Below are 10,738 nucleotides of genomic sequence, written 5' to 3'. Positions count from 1 at the left end.
CCAAAACCACAGAGAAACCCTGTCTCGAAAAACCAAAAAAAAAAAAAAAAAAAAAGTGCCTTATAACCTAAAACTTTTATAATACATTCGTGATTACCTAAAATGAGGTGCTTGCTAGGTTCTAATTGTTCCTTTTGCCTCAACAGAGACTGGTCATTTGTTCTTTTTCTTTCTTTTATTTTTTATTAAAGGAGCTTCTATCTATCTATCTATCTATCTATCTATCTATCTATCTATCTATTTATTTATTTATTATTTATTTCCAAGACAGGGTTTCTCTGTTTTAACAGCCCTGGCTGTTCTGGAACTTGCTTTGTAGACCACTCTGGCCTTAAACTCACAGAGATCCCCCTGCCTCAGCCTCCCCCGCCTAGTGCTGGGATTAAAGGCCTGTGCTACCACGCCTGGCTGCCATTTGTTCTTTTTGAGTAGCTCTAATGAAAGGTGGATGAGGCAGTGTCCTTTGTAAAGGTGGCTGTTCATAACTGGTGTGTTTATACTTTTGTGGCAAACAGGGGTCCACACCACCAATGACCGTGTTCAAAGGGAACAAACGGCCTTATCAGAAAGATTGTGTGCTCATTATCAATCATGACACCGGAGAGTATGTGCTGGAGAAGCTCAGCAGCAGCATTCAGGTCAAGAAGACGAGGTATGGCTGACTTCTGTGCCCTCCCTTTCTCTTGCACTGTGGGGATCATGTGTGCCAGCAGGTGCTGTCCTGAAGGATATCCTTAAACGTTTCTAAATCTTTGGTATTTAGTCCAATTTTATAAAGGTGCCAACATCTGCTTGTTCATAGTATCCCATCAGTAATGTTAGCTACTTCTGTCTCAGACAGAAATGCACATTTCCCTCAAATGCAGTAAATAACACATTTAAGAGCTGAAACATGAAGTCATTGGGGAAAACAAGGTACTTATAATTGAGTCAATTTTGTCACTCTCATAATTGCTCTTATACTATCGAGTAGGGAATTGGATTTATACCTATATACTTAAAATTACAAAATAACAATTGCATAACCTTTTTAGAGTGAATTGTTGCTTATAAACTGGGATGTTTTGAGGTGATTATATTGTCAGATAAACCCTTGCTAACCGACTATGGGGGTCACACTTGTAAGCCTAGCATTTGAGAGTTGCAGGCAGCAGGATGAAGAAGCCACGGCTATTAGCAGCTACATAGTGAGTTTGAGGCTAGTCTTAGTTACATAAGACCTTGTCTCAAGACAACAACAATAGCGACAGAACATGGGCTTACAAGATTGCTTAGTGGGTAAAGATGTTAGCCACCAACTCTGATGACCTGAGATGAGTCCTCAGGACCCACACGGATAGAAATATAACTTAAAAAATTTAAAATAAAACAAAATGTTTCTTAATTTTTTAAATAGTGAACTTTCTTAGTAGGTCATTCAACATTAGAGTTTGTCTGGACATCAATTTATTATATAAAGACCCTGGACTAGAGTATTCATTGTAAGATAGTGATTATGGGTTCTGTGGGGGTGGGATGGGGTACTGGGCATCAGATCCAGAGCTTTGCACATGGTAGGCAAGTGCTCTTACCACTGAGCTAAATCACAAGTCCGCTAATTACGTTTTGAGAGCTATTGCAGCCTGATGTCTGTTTCTGCTTCCCTGAGCCAGTTTTCTTTCACTCATTTTACCAGAAAAGGAAAAGCTCCCACTCATTGAGATTATCATGGGCCATACGCCGGATGTTTTAGGTGTGGTACCTAGTCTTTACCAGTAATTTCTAGATTATTGTTTCTTTGAGGCAGGGGATGCGCCTGGGCTTTGCAGAAGTTGTGATTTACCTAATTTGACTGTTAGAGCTGAGACCTCACCCTAGGGGATGAGGCTGTAGTGCCTGTTTCTGTCCTGCCCCTTTGTCTTGTATCAAGGCCTACGGTAAACCTGCTGTTCCTGTGCTACCAGTGGTGCTCTGTTCCCTTTCTACTCTGTGGTCTGGGAACTAGCAGCATCCTCCTGGGTACTTGTTATACTCTCAGAATAGCAAGACCTACTAGGTCAGAACCTGCAGAGATCTCAGGGGATTTGTGTAGATGCTAAAGTTGAGAAGCACTGGGCTATTTCATTTGCAGAAGAAATTATTATTTTTTTAGTATACAGACACCTTTTATTGGTTATTGAACAGTATATCTTTTTTCATCTAGTCATTTCTGAGCATTTTGATTTCTCTCTTTTTTAATTCTTCTCTCAACAATACATCTCAACTGCAGTTTCTCCCAGCTTTCCCCCGACCAGGTCTACTGTGCCTCCATTTCCCTTCAGAAAAGAGCAGGCCTCCCAGTGGTATCTACAGAACATAGCATACCAAGGTGCAATAAGACTAGGCCAAACCCTCTTAATCCAGGCTGGATGAGGCAACCCAGTAGGAGGAAAAGAGCTCCAAGGGCAAGCAAAAGAGTTGGAGACACCCCCACTCCACTGTTAGGAGTCCCACATACACCGGGCTCCCACAAACAGTCACAGCATGTATGAGAGGATCAGGAGGAATTATTAATGAGTAAAATTTCTCACTTGGAAGTAGATAATGGAAATAATGGAAAATTTTCAAGCTGCCAACATTTCAAAATCTAGTTTATTCAGAAACTTTATTTATTATTACAACTGTATATTGAATTTAAGTCATATTGTGATATTTTCTTATAAACACATTTAATCACACTATATCTGTGTTTTATCTCCTTGCTGAACTTATATTGGATGTGGCACATCTATAATCTCAGCTCTTGGAAGGCTGAGACTGTCCCAGAGTACAGTTAGACCCTGACTCAGAAAGGAAAAAAAAGTATGCTCCTTGGAAGCAGAGGGTCATTTCATTATTTTGAATTTCTGATGCTTAGTACAGTTCTAGGATGTAGTACACATGTGGATGTTGAGTGCTTTTTCATGAAGTCATAAAGATCAGATTTATAGTCACCCGGAAAGAACACTGGTTCTGCAGACACTGCCTGTGTGCTTGGTCATCGGGAGAGAAACTATTTTGCCTCTTGATTTAATGTCTATTTCAGAGCCGAGGGGAGCAGTAAAATCCAAGCCCGAATGGAACAACAGCCTGCTCGTCCCCCACAGCCATCACAGCCACCACCTCCTCCACCACCCATACCATTCCGAGCCCCAACGAAGCCTCCAGCTGGACCCAAAACGTCTCCCTTAAAGGACACGCCCTCACCTGAGCCCCAGCTGGATGATATCAAAAGAGGTAAGAGCGCTGGGCTAGTGCATGCAGTCAGGCACAGGGTTCTCAAGAAGCTCACAGAGTTCATACTACCTTATAGATGTGTCACCAGAGCTCCTGGCTCTGGAGCTGCTGAGGGCTTACATTTTCCCATGCATCATTTGACAAGAATGAGTTCGGGTTGAGTGGGATTGTCTTGGCAGCATTCTTAGAGGCTTAGGGGTTAAGTAAGCACTACTATCAGCCAGAGCTATCCAGGGCTTTAGACTTCTGGAAAGAATATTCTCAGTGTATAGATTCTGAGCTCTCTGAGCTCACATACTAATGTACGCAAATATAACATACAGTATCCAGATTCTCTGTGTATTTTCCACCTTTATGTGACATTACTTTAACATCTATTTCTTTTATTGTTACTTTTACTTTTTGAGACAGGTTCTTTCTATATCTTTGGCTGTCCTGGAACTCCCTCTGTAGACCAGGCTATCTTTGAACTCACAGGGATCCACCTGCCACTGCCTCCCAAGTGTTGGGATTAAAGGTGTGTGTTACCACACCTTAAACTCACAGAGATCTGTCTGCCTCTGCCTCCCAGGCATTGAGATTAAAGGCATGTGCCACCACACCTTGAATTTATAGAGGTCTGTCTCGCTCTGCCTTCCAAGTGTTGGGATTAATGGTGTGTACCACCACACTCAACTATTCTCTTCCTTTTTTATTTTAAGGACTTTATCCTTTTTCTTTTCTCTCCCAAGCCAGCATATATTTTTAACATACAGTAAAACATTTAGAGATTTTTTTCTTTGAATCTCCTTACTGTATATCTCTCTTTTTCTGACTGCACAAGTCTTTAATTTACGAAGCAATATGGGTAGGATTAAAGCTGTGGCTTTGATGGCTGAATCCACCCCATTCCTTAGCTTTATGAGATTCCAGCCTCATGGCTGAGGTACCGGGCGGGAGCCATGTTTATTGTCACAACTCTATGGCATTTCAAGGTCCCTGCCAGCAAGTAAGCTGCAACAGTATGCCCACAAACCACACTCAAATGCTCTGTAGTCAGACCGCCTGCCTGAAAGAGAGTTTGCCCTGACAGGACAGCCCAGAAAGCTAGCATTTTAAAATGGCACAGCTTTTTTTTTCCTGCTACAGCTGAAAACCGAAAAGTATGCTGTCAGCTTTTTATCAACACTATTTAAGTGCTTCTTGGCAGGACCTCTTAAAAGAGCTGCAAGGCTTTACAGCTAAAGCTGAGTCAGGAAGCCTCTCTTAGATGAGAGCCCTTGCTTGCCTCTAGCAAGCAGAGCAGATCTGAGAAATTGCTGCTACCAAGAAACCATGCGTAATGCTGTTATTTTGTTCTAGAATTACTTCCCAGGCTATTTCAGGCTTTATGTGGATGTAGCTGTCCACACGTTGGGCACCATTCTGTAACATGAGGGCCTCCTTGTTGGGGTTTCTGTCCTGCCCAGTTCCCACAGCCGGTAAATCCCCCAAAAAATACACAGAAGTCTATATTAATGATAAAACTGATTGGCCCATTAGCTCAGGCTTCGTATTAGCTCTTATAATTTATATTAACCCATTATTCTTATCTATGTTAGTCACATGGATCGATACCTTTTTCAGGGGGGGCAGGTCACATCCTGCTTCTTCAGTGTCTGGACAGGACTGGGGAGAGAGTTCCCTTCTTCCTGGAATACTCCGTTCTCATTGCCTTGTCTCTACTTCCTGTCTGGTTGCCCTGCCTATACTTTCTGCCTGGCTACTGGCCAATGAACATTTATTTAAAACATAATTGACAGAATGTAGAATTGTCCCACACCATGCCCCCTTGCCAGGGTCTTCCTTACAGGTGTCCATGGGAGTCAGAAAGGACTCAGGCTCACACAGGCTAGCCAGTTGTCTCCTTTCCTTAGTGGCTGAGGAAATCCATTGACATGGGCCTCACTCCTAGTGAGCAGTTGTGATGTTTAGTGTTAACTGTCAAGTTGTCAGGCTCTGAAATAAACCACTTAGGGACAAGCCTCTAGGCACTCCGGTGAGGGGTTATTTAGCCTCTGGGCATGGCCCTGGGGGATTGTCTAGATTAAATAGAGGTAGGAACACCTGGCACCAGGCACCATCGGATCCCCGACTATAGAGGAAGAAGAGAAAGTGAGCAAACACAGGCTTCTGTTGCTCTCTACATGTGACTGGGTGCAGAGTGACTCAGTGCCTCAGGCTCCTGCATTGTGACTTCACTGATAGCTGGGAGCTGGAATAAATCCTTGCTTATGTCACAGTGACAGAAAGAGAAACTGAGATAGGATCTAAAACAAGCCCTCTGACTTGCCACTGCTTGATAAGTGTTTTTCTTTCTTCTCTCTCAGCTGGAGTTTTAGAATATAACTCCCATTTGTCTGCTTGTCTGTGGAAAAGGTCTTGCTCTGTAGCCCAGGCTGGTCCCAAACTCAAGCTCTCCTGATTCCACTGGCTATGGGCACACACCACACCCAAATCAGGGTCTGTATTTAAGGGAGTAATAACCCTGATGTGCCTTACACAGAAGAGACATTCTGTAGCAGCTCTGCCTTTTGTTCATTTTGATGAATTCAGTGTTCCCATCAGCCCTGAAATGGAGTAGGTATTGTCAGTTTGGAGGTTCATTGTGTTGTACTCCAGAAACGGAAGATTGAAGTCCCTCTCTGCAGTTGGTCTTGTCAGCTCACTATTCCTAGACACTTCCTGTCATCTCTGAGCGGGGCTGTACTGATGCCCTGGTGTCGTTGCAGAGCTGCGGGCTGAGGTCGACATCATCGAGCAGATGAGCAGCAGCAGTGGGAGCAGTTCCTCTGACTCTGAGAGCTCCTCTGGGAGTGATGACGACAGCTCCAGCAGCGGAGGAGAGGACAACGGCCCAGCCTCTCCTCCCCAGCCTTCACACCAGCAGTCCTACAACAGCAGGCCCACAGTGGCCAATGGAACCAGCCGGCCCCAAGGAAGCTCTCAGCTGATGAATACGCTCAGTAAGTGTGTCCTCCTTTAGTGGCTGAAACAGGGCACACCGTATGCAGCTTCTGTTGCCCTGTGCCAGAACCTATATTTATAGGCATTTAGGGCATAGGGAAGGTTCTTGACAAGGACCCCAAATTCACAATCTTTTCTTTCTTTTTACCCTTTACTTGTGGCTGTGACTTCTACAAAATGCTTAAACTTGATTGTACGCTCTTTGGTTTTCCATACACCAGGTTTAAGATATGGTCTGCCTACAGCTGGCTTTTAAAAGTTAACCCATTACCTCTATTAGGTAGCCTTTGGCAAGAGAAAAGACAGGATATTGTCATGCTTGGGTATATTTCCAGCAGTTGATAAGGTAACAGAAAAGCCATAAAAAAAGCTTTGTTTCAGAGTGGGGCGATTCTGTGTTCTCTCTCTCTCTCTCCCTCCCTCCCTCCCTCCCTCCCTCCTTCACTCACTCCCTTTTTGGAACCTTGCATGATGAAGTTAGAAGGCCTAGCAGCAGAGGTGGGATGTAGACCTGATTAACCCTGCAATGTGGCCCAAGCAGACATTAGTTTCAACACTGTGGACATTCCAGGATGGGTAGTTCCTTTCTGCAGGCCTTGTTGGGTGTGTAGTGTCTGGCCTTCACCTAAAACACCTCAGCATTTTGCCTGGTTGGTGTGCCCTGTCGTCTGTGTAAGTTGAGGTCCAGGTAAAAAGTCTGTCCTCACACAGCCAAAAAAGGAAGTCCTTAGGGATGACCCTCTGCAAGGGTGCTGAGTCCAGAGACAGAAAAAGCTGATTTAAATTTAAGAAATATGGACGTTCACTTTCATTCAACTGCTGTCAGCTAAAGTTCTTTTATATACATTTCTGTTATGTGAACTTGAAGTATTGAGTCCTTTTGAATTCTAGATACCTACATATCATCTAAGAATCTGGAGCTTTCTCTTAAAGAAATAGAAATATCCTGGTCAGAGGTAGGCAGAGGTGACACTGGATTAGCATGCTATGGCTCTCAGCTTCCATAATGGAAACATGTTGTTTACTTAACATTTTTGAAAGGTGGGTGGGGAGTTAGGGAGGTTGAATTTAATTTGATCTTCCTGCCAGAGCCTCCTTGGTACTGGGGTTGTGGGGCTTGGATTCGTGGTCTTCCTGCTACAGCCTCCTTGGTACTGGGATTATGGGCATGAACCACCACACCTGGCTCTTAGTTTTTCCTAAAACAATTTCATGAAGCTGCTAAGGTAGCTTAGGGTTAAGCGCACTTGTTCTTGCAGACAACCTGGGTTTGATTCCTGGCATACACATGCTAGTTCACAACCACCTATAGCTCCAGTTCCAGGGGATCCAATGCCCTCTTCTGACCTCCAAGGGTACCAGGTACCCACATGGTATATAGACATGAATGCTGGCCAAACACTCATATACATAAAATAAAATAATTATAAAGCAACTTAATGTGAACGAGTCTGCCAGATGCTGTGTGTTATTTCTATTTTCTTAGCACATTTAAAACCGTCTTGCTGCTCCTTCTCAGTACTAATAAGCAGTACCAAACTGCTTTGCACATCCTAAAAAGAGTGTTTCTTTTAGAATATTGACTGCTCCAGCCTTTTCAGTGAGCCAGATTGGTTTTCCTGCCTTATAAATTGGATTAACAAAGTTTTTTTGGTATTTATTTTGTTTTTAAATTAGATTTATTCTTTTTATTTTGTGTATATGTTTTGCCTGCTTGTATGTGTTATGCTATGTGCATGTTTGATGCCCTTGGAACTGGAGCTGTAGGTAGTTGTGAGCCACCATTTGGGTATCAGGAATCAAACCTGGGTCCTCTGCAAGAGCAACAAGTGCTCTTAACTGTTGAACCATCTCTCCAGTCCCGATTTGGAAACTTTTAGTATTATGTGATAGCTGAGCAGCCAGCCAAAGAATTTTAAAGAAGTCTTGATGTTTTAAGTGAAGGAGAAACATAAGCATATTAAAGTGTAAAGAGCTACACTCTAGGCAGAGCAGAGGGAAGTGAAGAAGGCAGAGGAGCCAGAGCCAGAAAAGTTATTAACTGCTATGCTCTTAGCTTCATTTTGCTTTCTTTCGTAGGAAATGACTTGCAGTTAAGTGAGTCTGGCAGTGACAGTGATGACTAGCTCCAGGCTTTTGAAATCTGCTTCCGGTACATGGACATGCTGCAAGACCCAGCGACTTCTGCCAGGATTCCACGCCACAGGAGGATGTTGCACAGCAGGGCCTGTAGGAGGAGTTAAGGCCTGGGAGCATGCAGACACTCAGTTTTTGACTTGGTGGTGGTGGGTGATTTTCTCACGTAATTCTTGAACGATCTCTTGTTTCAGAGTTTAAGTAGATCTCTAGGAGAATGAATGGAATTCTGTTTCCACGTGGTTGACATTGTTAACGAAAAACAGACCATTGCACCCTGATCTCGGGCCCTCAAGGGCCCTGTCCTCACCAGGCCAGTAATTCAGCAGCCATCAGTTTGGCCAGGCAGTCTGTACCAGTAAAATAAAAGTCTTTGAGGGTTATGGAAAGAAAGGAGATCCTCAAACTGTGTCATAGAAATATGTTAAGACCACTTTCCATCTTTGACATGAAGTGGTAAGGAAGTTTTGTGTGACCCAGTTTGACAAGACCATAGAAGTAGACCTTGGCAGAGTCTTTGGGTCAGTTAGTGTGTGTGTGTGGGTGTGTGGTTGTGGGTATGTGTGCTGGAAATCCAGTTGCTCGACCCAGCGCAGCTAGGAAAGGAAAGCACACTGCAGGGAATGTCCAGTCACCTGTCTTAGGTGTACGCTTGCTCGCTACTTCTTTGAATTACACTTGCTGGCGTCAGACTTTTCTGCACAGACGTTTCTGTCAGATTCCAAAAGACAAAAGCGTTGCTGCCATTCAGCTCGGATTCAGACTCAGGCAATCCCCGTGTATGTGAGGTGGAGTGAGCAGCAGCTGCCACGCTGACGCACATCCTCAGCTCATCTGAGACTTCTGGGTTCACATGGATCCATCCTCAGGTATTCTTAATCCCGTGGCTGTTAGCGGAGGATAGGGATCAAGGAGGGGTATAGTGGGGAACCCTCTGAGCAGACTGGCCAGCTGCAAGCCTCCAGAGTCCAGATAGGAGTTCTGCCGTATGAAACACTCTTCATGAGCTCTCTATGCTTTTGAGCCTGACTCCCAGACCAATTGGTATTTTCATAGAAGAGAATCAAAAGATTGCCTTTTGCAATGTGCCATTTCCAAATAACTGTTCTTGCTGGAAACTGGTCACGAGTCAATGTTCCACACTGAGGAAGTGTGTGGTGACTTGTACGTTGCCACCCATCTCACAGTAGATGTATTTAGAATGAATATATCCTAGGAAATTCCTGTCTTTCAGATAATACTAATGTTCTTTTTCCCTTGGGTTTTCCTCCACTCACATAAGCCTTTCTCCTGAGCTAGTGGAGGGAGGTGTTCTGGACCTAGAAGGAAATGAATGGTCCATGGTGGGACTTAGGTTAGACTCATATAGGTACGATCCTAACTGTTTGATCCGCAGATTGCAGTGAGCTGAGGTAGGATAGAAGCCATTGCCCAGCAGCACATGTACACCATTCTGCCCAAGTACCTTGTGCTGGGATCTCAGCCTCTGGGGCGATGCTTGGTGAATCTCCATGGCAGGTGGGAACCTCCTTATAGCAAGCTGATAATTGCTTTATAATTCTTTGGTAATGGCAGCTCAGGGAAGGTACAGGTTATGATTGGGTGGCTTGAATTGTCCCTGGATCTGGGAATTGAATTGTCTTACTGTTCTTTGCCTGCTTACACTAGGGCAGGTTCCAGGAACTTGAACTAAAAATGCGATGTAGGTCTCCCCTTGCTCTGCCCTTCTCCAAAGCCTTGGTTTCTGTAGACAGAACTGTGTGTGGGCATACTGGCCAGTGACTGTTTCTATAGGAAGTGCCTGCATGTGGCACTGGGCTTGGTCAGTCAGATTCCCTGTCACCCGGCCTACCCAGCACCACATGCTTTTGTTGGCTCCAGTTTGTGCTCTCTGCACAGTCCTTCAGTGCTCCCATCTCCTTTCCCTTCCTTAGTAAAAAGCAAAACAAAAACCAACAAAAAAACCAACAAAAACCATTTTTGAAAATCCAGACTCTTGCCTCTTACATTGATGATGACAATGATGACTTCTCAGGGGTATCCTTGTGCCAACTGAGTGACTTCCTTCCTGTCTCTGTGCCTTTGCTGTTCCCTCCTCTTTACCCACTCAACCTTCTCCAGACTCCTCAGGTACCATCTTCACCAACTCTTCAGGTCTTCCCACCTATGGGGTATGTCCTAATGTGCATACAAATTGCCTTTCTCCTACCTGGTTTCTGGTTGGTTTGAGCACCTCAAAAGTAAAGAAGTAGACATGCGTGTGCTCCTAGCTTAGAGGGCAGGAGGCTGAGAGAACTAACTAGTTAAGGATTGAGAATAAGCATAGGGGAAACATTCCAGTGTAGCTTTATACCCGGAAATAATTACACAGAAACTGTATTCT

General features: G+C 44.2%; 1 protein-coding gene across 1 annotated transcript in view; it reads left to right on the top strand.

The window, feature by feature from the left end:
* The window catches only part of Eaf1 (ELL associated factor 1), a 15,876-nt gene extending 5,144 nt beyond the window's left edge, over positions 1–10,732 (top strand). The window contains exons 3-6 of the mRNA XM_005348718.3: positions 516–652; positions 3,044–3,234; positions 5,985–6,218; positions 8,299–10,732. Coding sequence (XP_005348775.1) covers positions 516–652; positions 3,044–3,234; positions 5,985–6,218; positions 8,299–8,345 — 609 coding nt within the window. The 3' untranslated portion in view covers positions 8,346–10,732. The remainder of the gene's footprint in view (positions 1–515; positions 653–3,043; positions 3,235–5,984; positions 6,219–8,298) is intronic.
* Positions 10,733–10,738: the final 6 nt, after the last annotated feature.

The sequence above is a fragment of the Microtus ochrogaster genome, chromosome 6 (genome assembly GCF_000317375.1).
Source record: "Microtus ochrogaster isolate Prairie Vole_2 chromosome 6, MicOch1.0, whole genome shotgun sequence".
NCBI lineage: Eukaryota > Metazoa > Chordata > Mammalia > Rodentia > Cricetidae > Microtus > Microtus ochrogaster.
This window is presented reverse-complemented; position numbering and strand designations above follow the sequence as displayed.